The sequence below is a fragment of the Neopsephotus bourkii genome, unplaced genomic scaffold, assembly GCF_033783945.1.
Source record: "Neopsephotus bourkii isolate Nb327-2 ecotype Australia unplaced genomic scaffold, CSIRO-AGI_Nbou_v1 NB_1052, whole genome shotgun sequence".
In the NCBI taxonomy this organism is placed as follows: Eukaryota; Metazoa; Chordata; class Aves; order Psittaciformes; family Psittacidae; genus Neopsephotus; species Neopsephotus bourkii.
Genome location: NW_026901541.1, coordinates 2,127,655 through 2,148,557, shown reverse-complemented (window position 1 = coordinate 2,148,557; position 20,903 = coordinate 2,127,655). Strand labels below are relative to the sequence as shown.

Genomic DNA, 20,903 nt, shown 5'->3' with positions numbered 1-20,903 from the left:
ATTGTTGTAGTACCATTTCCAAGAAAGGCCAATTTTATTCTTTTAAAGATAATTGTATATGATGTTTGTCCTCTTGCTGGGGACACCACCAAAAAAACAAGCCAGAAGAGACAAAACACAGAATTTCATTTGTGGGGGCAATTCAGCCCGGGGAACTTTTTTCTGAGCATCATGGGACAAGTACAACACTGCTCTTACTCAGAGAGCAGGGCAGAAGGAGCAGAAATGCTGATGTCAAAAATGGGAAACACTGGAATGGGAGTTCAGTTTCTTTCTCAAGCACTAGACACCATGGGTCTCATGGACTGGGTGAAGAACAAGTCTCCTGAACAAACCAAGAAAGAATTTGACCCAGTGCAATGAAACAGAGTAGTTCAATAATTAAGTCAAAACAAACAACTGACAGTGAGTGCACGGGAAGATTGGGACAACAATCCTTCTATGGTTGTATCAATGACCCAGTTGTTAGAAAGCAAACAACCTTCGGACCAAGAAGATCTGTCAATGCTCGTGTCTACGACACCATTGCTATCAAAAGGTACCTACAGGAAGGGCTCCAATATGGCCAACAGCGACAGCAAAAGAGGAACTACAGCCTCTGCAACATTGAAGCTGATTGTTACAGCTGGGAGAATCAGCAAGATGCCCACTGCCTTCAGTTGGGTACTAATTGCCCTCAGCATTTTACTGGTGAGCTTTTTCTTGTTGACAAAAATCCCTGATACTGAGGGAGCTAGACTCGTGGTGGACTTCTCTCAGTTTTCCTGTGGAAAGAATACCTTGTCCTTTTTCAAAGGGTTTCAGGAGGTAGTAAAGCAAGGTGACAAATCAGTTTGCAGCACTTTTTCTTTCTTTATTCTCTGCCTCACCTCTGTTTAATGAATGATCACGGAAAGAAAAAGAAAGGAAACAGTTAAACCTGAAATTATGAGAAACCCAGAGGCTGCAGCGCTTCTGTAGAAACAGCTGCACCTTCTGAAAGAAAGAAAGTAAAAAAGAATTTTTTTTTAAGGTGAACTAACCTGATGAAAGAAGGAGAGTACGTTTTATTTTCAAACTGGGGTCCCACTTGACAATTTGCAGAACAGACTAGGCAGTGAGTAAAGATGTGTTTTAACGGGAAACATCAAGAAGGCAGCTTTCTGCTTGCCACTGCCTTGCTGAGCAGCCTGTTCTCACAGAGCTCTCACTGTACTTCTCTCTAGCTAACATGGCTCAAACAGGCATAACACTTGGTTTATTTGTACAGCCAGGCATGAGTGCTAAATGATTAGCATTAAAATAAAATGAAAATAACCCCATGCAGTCATTGGTGCCAGTGATGTTCTAACACAGATGCTGACTTAGTCTGGCTTCAAAACCTGGTACTTCAGTTCAGTGCCCAAGTTTAAGCAGGATAAATCAAAGCAGAACAGAAAGCCAGAGATGAGACGAGAAGGAGGAGGAAGAGGTATAAAGAGTTTGGACTCAGCAAGGGCTTGCAGAGAGGCACCACGTATCAGCTATCAGCGTGGGGTTTGCTGAGTCTCCCCTAAGCCCTCTGCACTACAGGTGGGTGATCACCCCGGGACTGCTTTGAAGCCACAGCACTGCAGAGCCTTGGGTAAGGTAAGAGCTGCTCTGGTGATGTTTGACAGTGTGCTGGAGCTGCTGGGCCCCAGGAGGTCACAACCTGAGTGTAAGAAATGCCAAGCAGTTCCGGTGCACCAGCCAGGGAAAGGAATGGGGTCTCACTATGCCAGTCCTATGGGAGACCAATGATAGCCACTCACAGCCCTGATGCATGTGGGAAGGCCAGTGAGGGAAAGGAGGCATGAAAAAATGCCCAGCGTTAGGCACATTTCCCACTGGAAGCAGGAATCCACTTGCTTTTCTGGTCAATGGGCGCATTAGTCAGAAATAGCTAATGCCCAAGGCTCCTGGCTTTTGGATGCCCCTCTGGAGCTGGGAACCTAGGGTGGTGCATCAAACAAAACATCACACAGCAGCTTCTATAGCCCAAGATACTAATTTTCATTTCATTACTAAAGAAACCTACTTACTCTGTGCCTACATCATCATAACATTGAAAGAAAATACACATTTATTTAATATTAGTGACTTTCAAGTGCAAATAGAAAAAAAATCTTTTGCCAATAAATCAATTTGACATTTCTGTTGGTGACACTGATCTGGTTTTGACATCATAGAATCATTTAGGTTGCAAAAGATCCTTGAGAACATTGAGTGAAATGCTTCTTTCCCATTGTACGAGACACAGTTTCAGCTCCAGCTCACATTGTCTTCTGCCTGAAGTTAGAAAAGTGTTGCGGAGTGGTCATTTAATTCACTTTTATCAAAGTGGATCTTCAATCAGAGGGAAAGTACTTATCCAGATGCAGTGTTCAGTAATCAGTACACAAGCAATACATCAGTGCTTGAAGCTATTCTGTATGAGCCCTGCCAGGGCCCTAAATTGCTTATTATAGGCAAAACTGATGCATTACATTTTGTCTCCAACTTTTCTAAAAAATTATGGCTTCATTTCTGGAATTATTCCAATATACCAGGCAGGTAACTAGTTTTGAATCAAGGTCATATTGTATGGTTAGGGTTCTGATATTTTGCCATCACATAAAACAACCACTGCTTTCCCTCTGCAGCCTTGGTTGGAGACAAATGCACACTCATATATCCAAGGTTCTGCAGGCAGTGGTACACACCAGAGCTCAGCCGCAAGGGCTGTCATTGCTCAACTCACCACTTAACATTACAGGGCTTTTTTCATTGAAAAGCATCTGAAGGGGGAAAGATGCAGAACTCTGCATCCTGAAAACCTCTGTGAACAGAAGTTAGGTGAGGACTTCATGCTTCCTTGCCAATGTGCCTGCTGATAAACGTCCATAAGGATTGAATGAATGGCTTGATTGCTAAGCACTTTTGGACATGGCCTTTTTCAGAGCTGTGCACTGGGCAGCAGTGTGTTGATCAGCTCCCAGCTAGACTGCCTCACAAAACTGCTGACAAAATGGGCTTTTATGAAAAACACTAGTTTGTCAAAAAAAAAAAAAACAACCCACATTTAATCAGATGTTTCACATCATTTCATCTCCATTTTTAGGTTTTCCCTGCTTGGTTGTAGATGCATATATATTTTATCTTGTGGGGTTCTGCTTTATGTGTGCAGGACTGTGTTCATACACATGTACTTATACATGTACATATACACATACACATGCACATTTGCCAGCCTGCACATAAATCTCATACAGCTTATTTGACTCAGCCCTGACATGCAGAATACACACATGGAGGTCCCTGCACTCCTGCAGCTCCTGCTTTGTACTCAGGACCAGACACCCCAGGATCTCCCAGCTCTAAAATGGTGTCTGGCAAGATATTACAGCTTCTCCATCATGAGGCAGGGGATGTTTTGCCAGCCAGCTAGAGAGATCTCCCACTTCCCAATCCCATAGCCCCCAGGAACTGGAGCAGATAATTGCTCCATTTTACAAATTATGAAGCTGAAACCATTAAATAATTTATCTCATTTTCCATAGTGTTTTCCCCCTTTCTGTGGGCACTTGTTGTAAATCATAATAATGTACAAGCCAAAACTGCAGTGGAAAATTATTGAATTTTCCAGGGACAGGAACATCATCTTTTGCTCAACACTCTGCCCAGTTTCTTTGCTGGACTCTTGTGCAGGTCAGTTTTAAGCAGCATAAATAATCATGCCCTGCAACTGCACAGAATATCACAGAATCATAGAACAGTTAGGGTTGGAAAGGACCTTAAGATCATCAAGTTCCAACCCCCCTGCCATGGGCAGGGACACCTCGCTCTAAACCATAACACCCAAGGCTTTGTCCAACCTGGCCTTGAACACTGCCAGGGATGGAGCATTCACAACTTCCCTCAGCAACCCATTACTGTGCCTCACCACCCTTACAGTAAAGAATTTCCTCCTTATATCCAATCTAAACTTCCCCTGTTTAAGTTTTAACCCATTACCCCTTGTCCTGTCACTACAGTCCCTGATGAAGAGTCCATTCTCAGCGTCCTTATAGGCCCCCTTCAGACACTGGGAGGCTGCTATGAGGTCTTCACGCAGCCTTCTCTTCTCCAGGCTGAACAGCCCCAACTTTCTCAGCCTATCTTCATATGGGAGGTGCTCCAGTCCCCTGATCATTCTCATGGCCCTCCTTTGGACTTGTTCCAACAGATCCATGTCCTTTTTATGTTGAGGACACCAGAACTGCACACAATACTCCAAGTGAGGTCTCACGAGAGCAGAGTAGAGGGGCAGGATCACCTCCTTCGACCTGCTGGTCACACTCCTTTTGAAGCAGCCCAGGATACGGTTGGCTTTCTGGACTGCAAGTGCACACTGAAGCCAACTCATGTTCATTTTCTCATCGACCAACACCCCCAATTCCTTCTCCACAGGACTGCTCTGAATCTCTTCTCTGCCCAGCCTGTAGCTGTGCCTGGGATTGCTCCAACTGAGGTGTAGGACCTTGCACTTGTCATGGTTAAATTTCCTGAGGTTGGCATCAGCCCACCTCACAAGCGTGTCAAGGTTCCTCTGGATGGCATTCCTTCCCTGCAGCCTATCAACCGAACCACACAGCTTGGTGTCATCGGCAAACTTGTCCCACTGTCCATGTCAGTGACAAAGATGTTGGACAAGACCGGTGCCAACACCGATCCCTGAGGGACACCACTCGTTACTGGTCTCCAGCCGGACACTGAGCCATTGACCACAACTTTTTGCATGCACCCATCCAGCCAGTTCTTTATCCACCAAGTGGTCCACCTATCAAATTGATGTCTCTCCAGTGTAGAGACAAGGATGTCATGCAGGACAGTGTCGAACCCTTTGCACAAGTCCAGGTAGATGACATCAACTGCTCTGCCCCTGTCCATCAGTTCCGTAGCCCCATCATAGAAGGCCACCAAATTGGTCAGGCAGGATTTCCCCTTAGTGAAGCCATGCTGGCTGTCACCAAGCACCTTGTTGTTTTTCAGGTGCCTTAGCATGCCTTCGAGGAGAATCTGCTCCAAGATTTTGCGAGGCACAGAGGTGAGACTGACTGGTCTGTGGGTCCCTGGATTATCCATTTTCCTCTTCTTGAAAATGGGGGTTATATTTCCCTTTTACCAGTCTTCAGGAACTTCGCCCGACTGACATGATTTTTCAAATATGATGGACGGATATGCCAGTCGTATTTCACATGAATGAAACTGTCTTGTCCTGCCCTTAATCCCTGAAGCCATCCAGTATCTATTATAAATTTAGCAAAAGAATGGAAGAATAAATTTCAGTAGATTTCCTTTGTGGAATAGATCCAAGAGAAAAAAAGAACAAATCAACAAGTGGCTTTTGAAGACTGTATTTTTACAGGGCTGGAAGTTTCTGCTAAAATTCATGAATCTACTGCAGATTTTGAGTCTATTTGCCATAACTTGGTACAAGCAACTAGAAAAAAATCCTGGTGTTTGCATCCAGATATGCATCTGTGTGTCTGTGTGTCTGTTTACTTACTCTGTCAATTATGAAATTTGTATGCATTCTGGTAGATGCACACATGTGTGCTCACATACATGATGTATATAGTCATGCATGAGTAAAGCACAGCCCTGCAAAATACAAGTGCATATATATCCACATGTGTAAAACTCCAATCTTCTATATAGAGATAGCATAAATAGACAAATCCTCAGTAATCTAAATGATAAAAATAGGTTAAAAAAGTCAATATAAAGAAGAAATTCTTTTACCACCCTTCACTATGCATTTTAACATTAAGTAATAGATGAATCTGAGCAGTCTTTGCAATTAGAATTCTTTGATCTTTTCTTTAAAACAAGTAATGGCAGGGGGAGGAAGCACCTCTTGCCATGTTCCATTAATAGTGCAGCAGAGAGAGCATGAAACAAAATGAGAAAAGGACTTGAACAAAGGAGTAGTTTTTTACAACTGTTATAAAAAGACAGATGGATCATTACTTGGGTGAAGCCCTCTTATCTGCAGCTCTGTGCTGCAGGATTCATCAGCTCTGACTAGAGAGGTGCCTTACTTAACAGCTGCAAGACATTTATCCCCATAAAGTAGCTCTACTCCATGTTCTCCTTCCCAGTCTGATGCATGCAGTCTGCTCCATTTTCCAGTAGTCCTCGCTCCTCTGCTGACAATAGTAACAGTGGAATGACTCTTTTCAGGGAGATGGAGCTTATACGAGGCACTTTGGGTGGCCCTCTCTCTCGGATGTACTTTCCTCCTGGTTTAGCTGCAATAGAAAAAGATTTGTCATCCACATGCCTCGGAGTGCACTGTAGAAAGGCCTTTTATAGAAGGCTTAAGGGGTGGCAGACACCTGTCTTTTGTGACAATTTGGTATGAAAACAAACATATTAACATAGAAGTTCAGTCACTTGGATATGTGGTCTCTTATACTTCTCCACTATCTGGTATAAAAAAGTGTCTGTTTATTCTCTTGCTTCTAACTCAGTTAAACTCTTGGTAAATAAAATGTCTTTCTGGTGACTGCATCCAATTTGTGCATGATATTGAGGGGAATATGATACATCAGGGAAATTACTGTTAATTTTCTAACAAAATTAAATGCATTGTAAACCTTCCAGTGATATCTGGGAATTTTTTCAGTGTGTGACCCATGAGGAAAAAATCCAACTGCCAGCAGAGGCTTATTTGCTTGCCCTAAACTGCTTGCACAATCTGCTGCTTACTGCAGGAAAGCAATAGGAGCAGACAAGGTGCATTTCAGATTGACTGTCATGGTCTTATTTCCCATGCCATCAAGCAGTAAGATAGGATTGGAGATATCCACACAAAATGCTGTCCACTTTTAAGAGAAAGGAAAGAAATTCAAAGCTTACAAAGACCCATGTTTTTTTCTTGCGTCATCTAAGTTCAGGGAGAAATGTGAGCAAGTGATTTATACAAACTGGCTAGCTAAGTGTGGAACAACTAAGCTGAATGCAAACAAGGGTATTTTATCTGCTTGTCGAGAACATGCATAACACAGTGCAATCTCTTTTGTAAACAAATCTGTAAAACTACTAATCAGAGAGGATGCCCTAATGGTGAAGGGATAAATAATTGCATAATGATGGTATTTATCTGAGAAATCACATTCTTTCAAACATGAAGCTCTACAAAGCAACTACACTTCAGAAACCCTTAGATTTATTGTAAATTACAATAATAATTAATAACCATCTTTAACTGAACAAAAATATTGTGAATAAATATGTCTTTAGTGGCCTCTGTCCCCATGAATCTTTGTTTTGTTCTTCAGTGTGCAAAGGATTGTGATCCCCCCATTCTTCCCCTGTATTTCAGATTTTCTAATCAGCCAGAAGAACCCATTAATCTGCTATTACAGCCTGCTCACTGTTTTCTCAGGCACACAAAGTCAGGGAGCTGGAAATGAACAGAAGGTGGTACAACGCATTACACCCTTCCTGATTAGCATTTATTGTTACAACCTTCCTGCTTCTCCACAAAATACAAAGGACTAGAAATCATTTACTTTTTAAAACAAGATTGATTTGTGGGCACCTTTTTGTTTAGGAGCAATTAATTTTTATATCACAGATTCATTGAAAAGCCTATATGTTTCGGCATATCAAGGTGTCATTTTACTGTTATGTTTTCTTTTTCATTTGTTCTGTGGAGGCATTCAAAACTTCCCAAGTGCTTTTGAAGCACACAGTGGTTACTGTAAAATAACAAAAGTCTAAGAACAACAGCAGATGCAGGAAAGGAGCCCAACTGAGAAGCAGAAATTGGGCAGAACTTTGTTCTTGGTGCTGTTTTCAACAGTGCCCTGGTGCCATTTTCATACTGCCCTGCAGTCACCTTTTCCTGCAAACACCTGGGATGGTGGGCACCACTTGAAATCCTGAAGCAGATGGCAGCACTGGTTTGAGTACCTGTAAAAGCCGTCCTCATGCAAGCTGCTTTTTGCAAGGCAGTCTTCTCATTCCCCTCATCCCTCCAGCTGCTCTGCATTCGGTCACACCCTGATGAAAATGAACCTGATGGGAAAAGCAATTCTGTTTCCAATCAGGTCCATCCTCCCTGCAGCTGTCTCTGTACTCCCTGAGCACCAGTGCTGGCATGGAGCAGGATGAAATTTTGTCCTCAGTGGTGTGGGAGGAGAATAGGCTACTCTTTCAGTTGGCTTAAACAGGTTGTGTGACTGCACACTGAGCTCGGCAGGCACAGCTGGCACATCTTCTGCCACTGCTTTGTCCCTTGGGAGTTATCTCTGCCACTCATGACATCCCAGTGCTCTTTTTCACTACTCCATGTAGATTTCCAGGCTGCATCATGCATCCAGGGTAGCAGCAGAACAGAAGAAAGTGCCTGAGGAGACACATGAACACTGTTGTGTCCCTCGTTCCTTCAGGCAGTATCCAGAAGCACGCAATCATGCCATGACTGCAGTCATTTTTACTACATGTTGAAGAACAGCTTTCATAAATATAAGTGGATTTTCAGTTCTTCTCAACCATTTACACTAAAGGAAATCACAAGTAGGAACTTTAGCCAATCTGGTGTGTTTATTTTGTAACTGGTCATTCAGGTTCCCAGTCCTTCATTAGATATTCTAGCCTTTCCGTAGGAAAGAAGGAAGGAAAAGCTTTATAATAAGAAGTGTAATAGAGGTATGGAAATATTTCATATTCTTTCCTTGCCAGAGTCTCTTTCTCTTTAATTTAGTGAGATTCCTTCTTATCAAAGGAAAGAGAAAAATAAGAACTGTGCTTAACGTATTTTTACATTTAAGTGACTGATGTTTTAATGAAACTTCTCTGTGTCATATTTCTGTCAAGAAATTGCGGGCTGGTACATGTGACAAGGCTGAACAAACTCCTCTAAAGCACAGGCACAATAATTTGTTCATGACTAAAAACTCCTCTACCCATTTGTAGAAAACTAACACCAAGCACAGCAATATTTGGAGAAAAATAAACAAATAAAGGAAGTTAAGCAATATGGTCAGTGCAAGGGGTGGGTTGAATTTAATGGCTGTTATGTTTCCAGAGAGAAAGAAAAAAACATGTTTGAAGTAATCAAAATGAATATTTGGATTCCATGGTTTTAGTGAACATCACCAAGGGAGCAGACTTGTTCCAGTTCCATTTGTTCAACTCACTTTTGGAAGAACAGGTTGCCTAACTTGCTTTTCTAGAAGAAAATATAGATGATTTTTTTTAATCTATATTTATATGTTGCTGATATAAGTATTAGCAAAGCCTTTTGGTATTCCTTCTTTGTCAGGAGAGGAACATAATGTTACTGAGTTAATCATCATTATTTATATTATTAACTGTTAACTTTCTGTACAGAGCTTGTGGCAAACAATGAGAACAAAAAATGTGTCTTAAATTTTCCTTTTACTGAAGTGGAACCAAGTTGACATATCTTTGGAGGCCTCTTTTGTTTACTTCATGCCATCAGTGTTAAGTGCCTGTGAACTAGTTTCCCCTCCTAACAGATAGGATCCAGTATCTAGCGCAGCACAACAGTGTTGGATGATGTTCTATTTAGTGTTAGATTTTTCCTATTTTTTTCTTTGAAAAAATATATGACAACTGTAACCAGCATTTTAAGAAAGCAGACATTACTGTATCTATTTTTAGAATGGTGATTGCTACAGTTTTTCTGCCTCCTCACTTTTTTTTTCTATTTAAACTATAAATGCAATTTCCCCCATCAATGCCATCCTATTCTGTTTGACAAACACTAATTTTTCGCCCTCATGTTTTGAGTGGAGCCAAACTGCAATGGCTTGTTTTGTTTAATAGGAATAAAAATACCAACTTAATTACCACCTAGTCCCGTCCTGCCAGAGCATGTTGATTTCTGTATAGCACTGTCCACTGATATCAGTACAGTACTGAGAATAATAGTTGTTCATTTGTTGCTGTATGCTTAGCCAAAGGGAATGTCGTGGTTTAACCCATCCAGACAGCTTGTCCACTCACTCCCCCCCCCTTTTGCCCTCCCCTATTCTCGGAGGGACAGAGAGGAGAATCAAAAAGAATGCAACTCCCACAGGTTGAGATAAGAACAGTTTAGTAACTAAGGTATAACACAAATCACTACTGCTACCACCAATAATAGTAATGATAAAGGAAATAACAAGGAAATAGAATACAACACCTCATCATCAGGTGACCGATAAGTCGCCCCCCCCGCCCAACCAAGCACTGACCGATACCTCCTCCAACCCTCCAGTCCTCCCCCTCCCGGGTAACTCCCAGTTCCCCCCTGGGCATGACATGCTGTGGTATGGAATACCTCTTTGGTCAGTTTGGGTCAGGTGTCCTGTCTCTGCTTCCTCCCGGCTTCCCCTCCTCCCTGGGAGAGCATGAGGCTCACAAAGTCCTCGGCCAAACCAAAACATCATTTTTTTCAGCTCTGTTCCCAGCCCGAAAGTCAAAACACAGCACTGCACCAGCTACCAAGAAGGATAAAAACGACTGCTACTGCTAAACCCAGGACAGGGAAACAAAATTGGAACAGCCTTCTCTAAACCACATTGTTGAAAAGATGCTTTGTGACTTTAGCAGACCTTGGATCACACCCTATTTGCTTGGCAGACAGAAGTATTAATAATAACCTTAATGTCTTCATTGGAAGGTATAATGTTTAAAGACTTTTTTAAATATTTTTTTTTCTTTACAGTTTGGCATTCAGGAAATCTGAAATTGATTTTATTTCGATAGCAATAAACCATGGGTACAACAGCATAGGATAGAGCCTAATTCTTTTTCCTCTCTATGCTAGTGGCTCCACACATTCTTGCTTATGCCTGTATGGAAGTGGCAGAGCTGCAATAAAATCAGTGTTAACATCCCAGAACTATAGCCAGGTTAGTGATAGCAGAATTTCACCAACATTTGTTATTCCAGTAAGCAGAGGAGCTGGGTTAAGTGGGTGTGCATAAAATTCAGGACTTGCATGAAAACATCTCCTCATTTAGTGTACAGGGAACCGGGGAGGACTCCGAGTTCTACTAATTCAGTTACAGAAAACTGATCTCAAAACATCCCCGTAAGTCCCTAGATTCCCCAGTCTGTTTTTATGACATTCAGCAGTCTTATGGGGAAATATAGTTAATTCATATTCATAAATCTCTCTTAGATGAAACTGGAACTGATTGGATGAATTTCCTTCTGTTGGAAGATGCTCATTTTAGAAAATAACTTTTTTTTGAGGAAGAATTAATGGAATGGTTCCCTGGACACTGGCCTGCAAGCTGATGTGCAGCCAGGCAACATCTTTCAGTGAAAACTAAAACATTTTTTTCCTGCTGTGAAAGTTTTAGTAGGAACAGATCTTTCTGCCAACACTGTCTGTGTGTTGTTATTAATATTTATGATGATTACAACATATCAGGCAAGTGGCCTTGTGTGATGAACATTAGGTTTTTATATTACTTTGACCTTCTCTACACTGGACAAACATTTTTACTCTTGATCTCCCAATCGTTTAAGAGATTAGGACACAGATAATTCAGAATAATAAAGGAGCTCAAGTGTAGGACTTTACAATGTTGCCCTATCTTATTGATTAGTTCTGTTTCATCCCCTTAATATAGTTAGTGCAGCTGAGCAAACATAGAGAAATTGCTCTTTCCTTTTAAGAGAAGTATCAAAACAATAAATAGATCAGTCATAGCAGCTGTATTGATTTATGACAACTTCAATGTATGCAGTCATTTGGGATTCAAACATTTATCTTAGGGGAGGAGGGAGAACCCACTATTTTTATTTGCTGTATTGAGGCTCACTAGGAGAAAATGCTGTTAGGCATCAAAATTCTCTGCAGAGTGGCAGGGTTTTAAACGCAATGAGATATCTGCAGTACATTTCCATATTAATCAATAAGATGAGAGGCAAAAATCAATTTTGTCTGTTCAACTGTGTACGACACCTCCCTAAGAGCTATTCTGTTGGGATGGAGTCATGCCAGCAAAACTGGCCATAGATTGATTGTTTATTTATGGCAAGGAAAGGCATAAAGTCAGCTTAGTGGCTAAGTAACAGGAAAGATGTTTCTCATAGGATGTCTATTCAGAACTTTGGCACCGGTACCTGAGAAATATGTATTTCAGATCTTAATAGCAACTGTGGTTTCCCACACAGAACAGGGCAAAAGTTTTCTTTGATTCAGAGGAATAAAAAGCTGAATTTACCAAAGGAATTGAAGATCATCCAGCTGTTTTCTGATAGTTACGGCAACACTAAGAAATTTGCCACACAGTTTTAGGATTAACAAGGCATCTTTGTTATAACATTACAAAATTAATAAAATGTGATCCTCTAGTTTCATATTCTACATTACCCTTCCTGTACTGGAATAGACAATGAACATGTCCTCATGTCACCTGCAGTTTGGCTGGCCTCTATTACATCCTCCCATAATTCTTCTAATTCAAGATTATAGAATGTTAGGTTATTATTTTTGTCATATTTGAAAGCTTACATTTACAACTTCTTCTGCAATGCAGTATCCAAGATGTTATTTCACTGTAGATATGTTCTTAAATATGTTTTATTTGGTGCTCTGTTCCTTTCCTAGTTATTTCTAATATTCAGTGTGGGATTCTGTGTACCCTGTAATGGTAGGTACTTTCAGGACTGCATTCTTCTTCACTATTCCTTTGAAGAACTCTATGCTCTAGGCAGAGCTACAGAAACGATTGGCTCATAAGGCTGAGTGTGAAGAGATCCCCCTCAGACTGCCATGAGGTATTATTAAGTTTTAGAATACATTGAAGACTGGCCTAAAGTTTGTATAGGGTCTAACTTTTGCCTTGCCTATTGCCAGTGTTCTCTCAGAAACAGTTCTGCCACACCAGTCAGGATGGGATTCTGGCCGCTGTGGCAGTTCATTAGGGGAACACATGTAGACCCCTTTATTCACATGCGCACAAACATCTTGAACCAGCTCCTTTGAACCGCAGCATGGACCTCCAGGCTATGCATCCGGAGACCATCCAGACTCTGCACCCAGACCTAGACCCTTCACCAAGTACCCAGTTTACACCTTGGGTCTTTTCCAGCTGCTGGTTTCCTCCTATTTGTCAGATAGTCCAGCTTTAAGTTTGCTAGCAGGACATCACACATACATACACAGAGAATATGATGCATACCCCCACTATTATTGCCAACTAGAAAATGTTTAGGAATAGAGTTAGTAAGAATATAGAGCATACTGCAGTGATCAGGCAGCCAACAAGTTTGCTGACCATCAGTGGTTCCACTTGGATGGCACTTTCATATGCCCCCTTCTCCCCATTTTCCTAGCTCATGTTAATCCATCTTTTCCTTTACCCTTGTTTTCTCCCATGTAACAAACCACCCTAGGTGCTTTTTCTTCATCGCTCCATGTTCTGCTAACCATCTGTGACTTTTGTTCAGCTGCCTGCTCTGTTCCTTGTTACCTCCAAGAAAATCTCATGCCACATCCAGCAGTGTCTCATGGTTTGCTCACTCACCTGAATCTCAGGCAAGGTCTAGTCATTTTCCTACATACCTTAAAACTGAATATTCATACTGAATAGTCAGAGAGGAAATCTGTCAATTACGCCTCATCACAATAGTACCATACAATGTTCTCATATGAATAATGAAATAAAAAAGGGGTCTGTGGACCCGAAGTAAAAAAGCAGCAGACATCACTGCCATGTCTTATTCTGATTTCCTGAGAAGAGAGTTCTTAGTACCTAATTAAATGTAAGGTGCAGTTCTACTTTCCTCTTCTTGAGTTTTTTTTTAGTAAATCATAATCTAGCAGTAAAAGTTTTGGCAGAGTAATACAGAGATGTATTTCCTCTGTTATTATATTTCTTAAAAGTCGCTATGTACCCATATTTCATTTTTCAATTTTTACCTTTTATTTTGTTTCATTAATTTACCATATAATGCTCTAAAGATTTTATGGCCACTATTTATATTTAGTGTCATGATGGAAAGCTCAACTGAGTTTTGCCTACATGGTGTAATAAATGCAGCCTTCCTGCCTCCCCTCACTTTTGGTCAGAAGGTTGGGAAGCTATCAAATGAGCATTGCTTTGGAGCCCAGCATTTTAACAGTTACATCCTTTTCCAAAACAGTCATTGCTGTTCTCAAGGTCATAGTCAACTACAGTAAGTTGCTCAGTCTGTTTACAGCTGGTTCATCTCTCTTCTTGTTTAATCCACGGACTAGTCCGTAGACAAATCCTTTGAAGCTTCCCAAATAAAAATTTATCCTTATATTCTTTCATAAGCAACTATGTGAACAAGCACTTCACATTTCTCCATACATAAGTGGAAAACATATATGGGAGTAGAAAAAACAGGAACCTCCTGATAGGAAATTTAATAACTTCCTCTTTTTTTTTTCCCCAAAAAAAAATATACTTTAAGATTTTGTATAGGATTTGCACTCTAGTATTTTACCATTCTTTGTCTCCCTGAAGAAACAACATTTTTAGAGATTTTATCCATAGATGCTCTTCTGGATTTCTCTGGGAAAAGCTCAGCCACTGCTGGACTCTCACTGATAATTTAAAAGTAGAAGAAAAAAAACCGTGCATGAAAGGAAAACTTATGTCACAGCCAAGCTAACATAGACCCAAAAAATGCCTTCCCTTATCAGCTCCCTGAGTCTTTCCTATCAGACTTTCCACATTTTCTTGATGTTATAGGTGTCAAGAAAAAGGAGGTCCTAATTGTTTTTACAGGAACTTTGTATTTCAGTCTAGTCTGGGGGGTCTTCCACTTGTCAGATGTCTCATAAGTCAGTGTTCTTATCATAGAATCATAGAATAGTTAGGGTTGGAAAGGACCTTAAGATCATCAAGTTCCAACCCCCCTGCCATGGCCAGGGACACCTCGCTCTAAACCATATCACCCAAGGCTTCATCCAACCTGGTCTTGAACACTGCCAGGGATGGAGCATTCACAACTTCCCTGGACAACCCTTTCCAGTGCCTAACCACCCTAACAGGAAAGAATTTCCTCCTTATATCCAATCTAAACTTCCCCTGTTTAACTCATTACCCCTTGTCCTATCACTACAGTCCCTAATGAAGAGTCCATCCCCAGCATCCCTATAGGCCCCCTTGCAGATACTGGAAGGCTGCTATGAGGTCTCCACGCAGCCTTCTCTTCTCCGGGCTGAACACCCCCAACTTTCTCAGCCTATCTTCATACGGGAGGTGCTCCAGTCCCCTGATCATCCTTGTGGCCCTCCTCTGCACTTGTTCCAACAGTTCCATGTCCTTTTTATGTTGAGGACACCAGAACTGCACACAATACTCCCAAGTGAGGTCTCACGAGAGCAGAATAAAGGGGCAGGATCACCTCCTTGGACCTGCTGGTCACGCTCCTTTTGATGCAGCCCAGGATATGGTTGGCTTTCTGGGCTGCAAGTGCACACTGCCGGCTCATGTTCATTTTCTCATCAACCAACACCCCCAAGTCCGTCTCCACAGGGCTGCTCTGAATCTCTTCTCCACCCAACCTGTAGCTGTGCCTGGGATTGCTCTGACCCAGGTGTAGGACCTTGCACTTGTCATGGTTAAACTTCATGTCCCTGATCATTTGTTTCAGTCTGGGATTTGCTAGGAATTTTTCTGGAAACTTGCCCTGAAGGAAATGCAACATGAACAGGAAGCCATCATTTTTTGTATCAACATAAGTCAAAAAAACATTGGCTTGATGCAGTTCCTAGAAAACAGAGGCAGATTCTTGTCTATTTATATTATTAGTCTATCCATTATTTTCCCTGAAGATGCTCAGGGTTCACAAAACATCATCATCTCTTGAAGTTCACACATGGCCTTCTGAATTTTCAAGTTACACAATAAATCATCTAGCATGGTGATCAGTTTTGTCCTGTGCTTATCATTAAAAACTTAATTAAAAAAATAATAATCTGTGAAGTAAACCAAACATTTCTGCAGGATCTTTTTAAATATATGGCTTAAAATGAAACAATGTCCTGCTAAGAACCTCTGTCAAATGCCTATGGTATATCTTGGTGTGGACAAGGGAATACCAAAGCAGTTAAACAGAGCTGCTGTGCCTAACCAACAGAGATATTTTGGGGCCCCTGGGACTACACGTTTGGACTCCAGCAGTCTTGTGGCTTTTGCTTTCTCAGGAAGGTCTCCAATCCTGTTTTGAGCAACATGCATCTACCAGAAGAGGTTACGAGCAGTGACAGTGATGGTTAATCTAGTGTGCGGTACGCTCTGCACATTCTCAGGACTGTTTTGCAAGCCTGTGTGAGTGAGCAATTAGTCATGTTTGTTGTTTCCCAGTCACTGACAAACCTGCAATACAAGAATTACTTACCTAAACTCAGTTCCTGATCCACTGTTTAGATGCCAGCTGTTTGCCAAGTGCTGTAGTATATGGAGAGAGAAGACATGCACTTAACCTAAACAATGCAGATTTCGAAAAACGCAAAAGAGGTAAAAATAAAGAGCATACGCAATTGAAAAACACAGTCCAAGTGTGTTAACAGCATAAAAAACACGTAGTCATTTAACAACCAGTTTTCAGATTTTTGTAGTGCAAAATAATTTATCTCCCACTATCTACTATTTGAGCGGACTGAGAAATTATTAAACCCATACAGAGTCCAAACTACTAAACAGAATTAGGCTTTCTTTGAGTTCAAGGGTCTGTTCTTGAGAATTAAGATTTCAAGACTGAGGCATATAGATTTTCTTAACTTCATTTTGAAATCTTTCCAGTTTCTCCTGTAATAATGTTCTTAACATTTTTAAGAGAAAAAAGATTTGGGACAATAGTGGTATTTTTGTTTCTATATTATTATAGATTTGAAGAGCTACAGTCTGGGAAGGACCATTACATCATTTTGACTGCCATATCATAAATCTCAGATCATTAAATTTCATCTGATTTTCACTATATTCAACCTAATAGCTTTTATTTCATCCAGTTGCATAGGATACCTGATGTGTGTGTATTGTATGTATTCTTATAGTACTGGGCAAGTGAATAATAAGGTTTTGCACTGGAGTGAGGGTTAGAGTTGACAAGAAGATGAACCTAATGAGCTGAGGAAATATTTTCCAAAGGAGGGATTCACCTTAAGACAACACACTGAGGGTGTGTTGGTTGGTTTGTTTGTTGGTTTTTTTTGTAGAGATCAATGTTAAGGATAGGAAATTCAGTCTGAATTTTAATCTGAGGGTTAGCTCAAAAAATCAGTAGGTAGAAGCTGATTAACTACAGTAGCGATTATGTTCCCAAGAGACTTGCACACTTGCAATGACTGCCTTGATCTTCAAGGCTTCTCTCTGTCTAAGGCTGTCAGGTAGCATCTGGATGGCTTTGATTTAGTATTAAGAACAACTTGATGGTTAGAGAAATGGTGAAAGGAAGAGCTCAGTCAGAGGCTAAGAAAATAATTTAGGAGTTTATAGAAGTGGCACTTGCTCATCGTATTTTGCTCAACTGAGCTTGTCATGCTCCTACCAGAAGCAGACATTAGTCCTACCAGAATCAGCCATGGACCCACACACCCGCTAAAACTCAAGAAGATAAAATGAGTCCTCAGACAACATGAGTTTTCCATTTGTGCAAGAGCTCATCCAAACTGTGAAATTACCCAAAACTTCTAGTCCGGTGAGTCCTAAAATCAGCTTTAACTGGAAACACAACTTGTGTCAGCCTCAGAAATAGTGTTGCAGGAGGAACCTGTTTCACCTTAGCCCTTCAGGCATTTCCCATCCCAGCATTTAATCCGTTTCTTAGGCTCTGCCTCTGAAAATATGTCCCTGTATGGGCTTCTAGTTTAACACTAGTCTTGTCCCAAATCCTAGCTCCAAAACAAAAATACAGACTGCTGATGTAAAGATGTACCTGTCATCAATAAAGGTGTGGAAATTTCAAATTAAACTTTCCCGTAACACATTGGTCCCTAGCCATACTCCTATACTGCTAACTAAATAAAAGATTGCAGGGCTCCAATGTCAAGTGATACTGTTGGCTCACAGCTTCACTGCTTCAGGCTCACTTCTCCACAGATTTGTGTTGTGAGTAGCTGCCTGGAGTGGTCCAGAGTCATTCCACACTAGAGAAGAAAATAGTAATTAAAGATTATGGACAACCTGGGATCCACTGCTTTGTCTTGCTCTCTGTTCTTTTATTACTGTTGTTGTTCTTTTCTTTTTTCTTTTTTTTTTTAGCATAAAGCTATAGCCCATGTGATTGAAATATAAACTTGCCTCTAGCCTTAACTCGAACCCAAGCTCTTGAACCCACCATCAGGCCTATACCATACTATACTAAACAAGGAAGCTCACCACAGCAAAATCCTCAGACCTTTGGCAGCTAGAAATTACCCACATCTCAGCCTCTGCCAACTTCCAGTTCAAAGACTAAAGAAAGAATAAATCTATGGATAGGGTTAGGGTTCAGAAAACAGAAGCTGATGAACTGAAGGATGTTCTCTCTAAAAATAGAAACTGTGTAAGTCAGGAACAGATCTCTGCATCTCCTAGAACTATTAATTTTGAAGTTGAAGACACTTTGCTTGAGGAAAGGCTATTCTTAAAATTAAATCTTAATGAATTAATCTTATAATTAAATGGTGCACTTTTCTGCCATGTAGCTGAGATTCCACTTCAAGTTTTAATTCATAACTAGTGTCCCATGCCATCAGAAGGAAAGGCAAGTAGACTCAAGCCAACACCCATTCTCACGAGCGGTCTCCAGCAATTGCCTTCTTTACTGAACTCTACTTCAACACAGACCCTTATGCAAAACATGTTCTTGAGCTTAGCACTAGGCTTGTCCAACCTGCTAGTTCCACAACTGAAGTGTGTTCACACAGAGGCACCGGTCTTTAACTTAAGCCGTGGGCTACTTCTACCAAAAAAAAAAACAAAAACAAAAAAAAAAACACTATCTCATGACTGTTTTATGCATTAACCCTAATCTTTACATTAATCCTGACCTAAATCACCGAAATCCAGCCACGAAGACGTGTCCTAATATTGGTTGTGGCAGCTAGAATTTAGGCTGATCATGTTGTTCACAAAGTGCTAACACATAAATGTTGTATACAAGTCGTTCCACATGTGTGAAGAAAAAAATATTTTATTCTCTTTGCATGTGGAAAAATAGCTAACTTATTGCAGGAATCTCTAAGTGTATGCCTGCGCATGTGTATATGTGTGTTATCTTTGTGTGCATAAAACCTGTTTTGTTTCCTGTATCACAGCTAGATATTGTTTTCATTAAGATTCCCACTGGAAAGTGTTTAAGCTAAAATTTTTTAAAATCACATACAGTCAAAATAACACCTCTGTTTGAAATCAAATTCCTATCATCTCACCATTTCTCACAGTTAGCAACAAGTGCTACACGCCCCACTCCAAGTAACTGGCATTAGGCTCTTTCCAGTCTAAAAATACTCTGAAATAGTAGATCCAGATTTACCGAAGTGCTTAGGCTTGCATGCCCAGTAATTTCAGTTTCAGTAGGATTTTTGGGCATGCACTGAGTGCATATAAACAACATACTGTAGAGCTCAGGTCAGGCTGGGCATGGGAGTCTGTGTCTCAATTGCTAGGGTGAGGCACCAGCCTCTTCTTCCCATACATCCACACATGTGCTTCTGTGGAGAGGGAGAAGCTCACATAGCTGCCATAGGACTAGTGCTCACCATAGCAAAGCATGCATGGGTTTGTTTTGGAAAGAATTCTGTTTAGTACCTTTTGGAGTCTAAGTCTGAGGAATAAATAAGACAGCATGTGAAGATTTTTGTTTTTCATGTTAAAATTGCAAGTGGCATCTGTTTAATTAGATACTGAAAATGTTAAATGCTAACATGTGAGACAAGGATCAAATATGATGTTCAAAGGCATAGTATAAATCACACAGCTGTTGTCATAGAAAGTGTGATGAATCTGTCTCTGTGTACACAAACATATGTGATGTATGGAAAAACCTTTTTTACTGTTATTAATTTCTGTTCAGTTGCTTGGTTTCTACTTGTTAATGAATACAGAAAGAGAAAACTATTTTGCAGAGGGGCTTTAATGTAAATTAAGCAAACGATCGTTTTTAAAATCCGAAACATGCAAAGAATACATGATTCTGCATACAACTTTCAAGCATGTTTTGAAAATGTAGCAAGGCAAATATGGTTTATACCTATATACTATGGCAGAAATCCAATATTCATCTGCTGTTTATACTGCAAGAAAATGAGATCATTAAGGTCAGAAAGAACAGCTGCTTTAATTATAACACCCTGATATATCATATCAAAGTTTTCATCATCTCACACAAACTCTGAGAACATACCCCAGGGATTCACTTTTATCTTCCTGCTTTTTTGCAGGAAGGAAACTATATAAATACATGCCAAAGCACTACTGGCTGCTTCAAGTGAAGCGATGCTGTGTAAAATGATTTTACCCCAAGCTCCATAATGTTATGGCAACTATTATGAATCTAACTTTTACAGTATTTCTTCCTCTTTCTATGGTGGCAGCAATAGTGGAAGATACTTTTGATAGCTGGGAAGCTGCCCTGCAGGCTTCATGGCCTCGCTGCCACATGTCCCCATGGGCTCCTGCTCAGGAGCATTCAATACCCACTCCTCCAGCTGCCAGTGCTGGTCTGCCTGAGTCATCTAAAGGTATTCCTTCTTTAAGGGAATGGCTGATTTGTGTTTTAACAGATGCTATGCTTCTGGTAGCGGAGAGATTAGAGGGACCATTCAACATTGAATCAGTCATGGATCCTATTGATGTCAAGATTTCTGAAGCCATCATGAACATGCAAGAAAACAGCATGCAGGTGTCGGCAAAGGTACTGTGTGAGTTGCGCCTTTTCTGTTGCTG

At 40.8% G+C, this 20,903-nt stretch overlaps 1 protein-coding gene across 1 annotated transcript in view; it reads left to right on the top strand.

Moving 5' to 3' along the window:
* Nucleotides 1-20,903, top strand: part of GPC6 (glypican 6) — a 738,749-nt gene that overhangs the window by 651,108 nt on the left and 66,738 nt on the right. Inside the window, exon 5 of the mRNA XM_061361119.1 lies at nucleotides 20,741-20,871. Coding sequence (XP_061217103.1) covers nucleotides 20,741-20,871 — 131 coding nt within the window. The remainder of the gene's footprint in view (nucleotides 1-20,740; nucleotides 20,872-20,903) is intronic.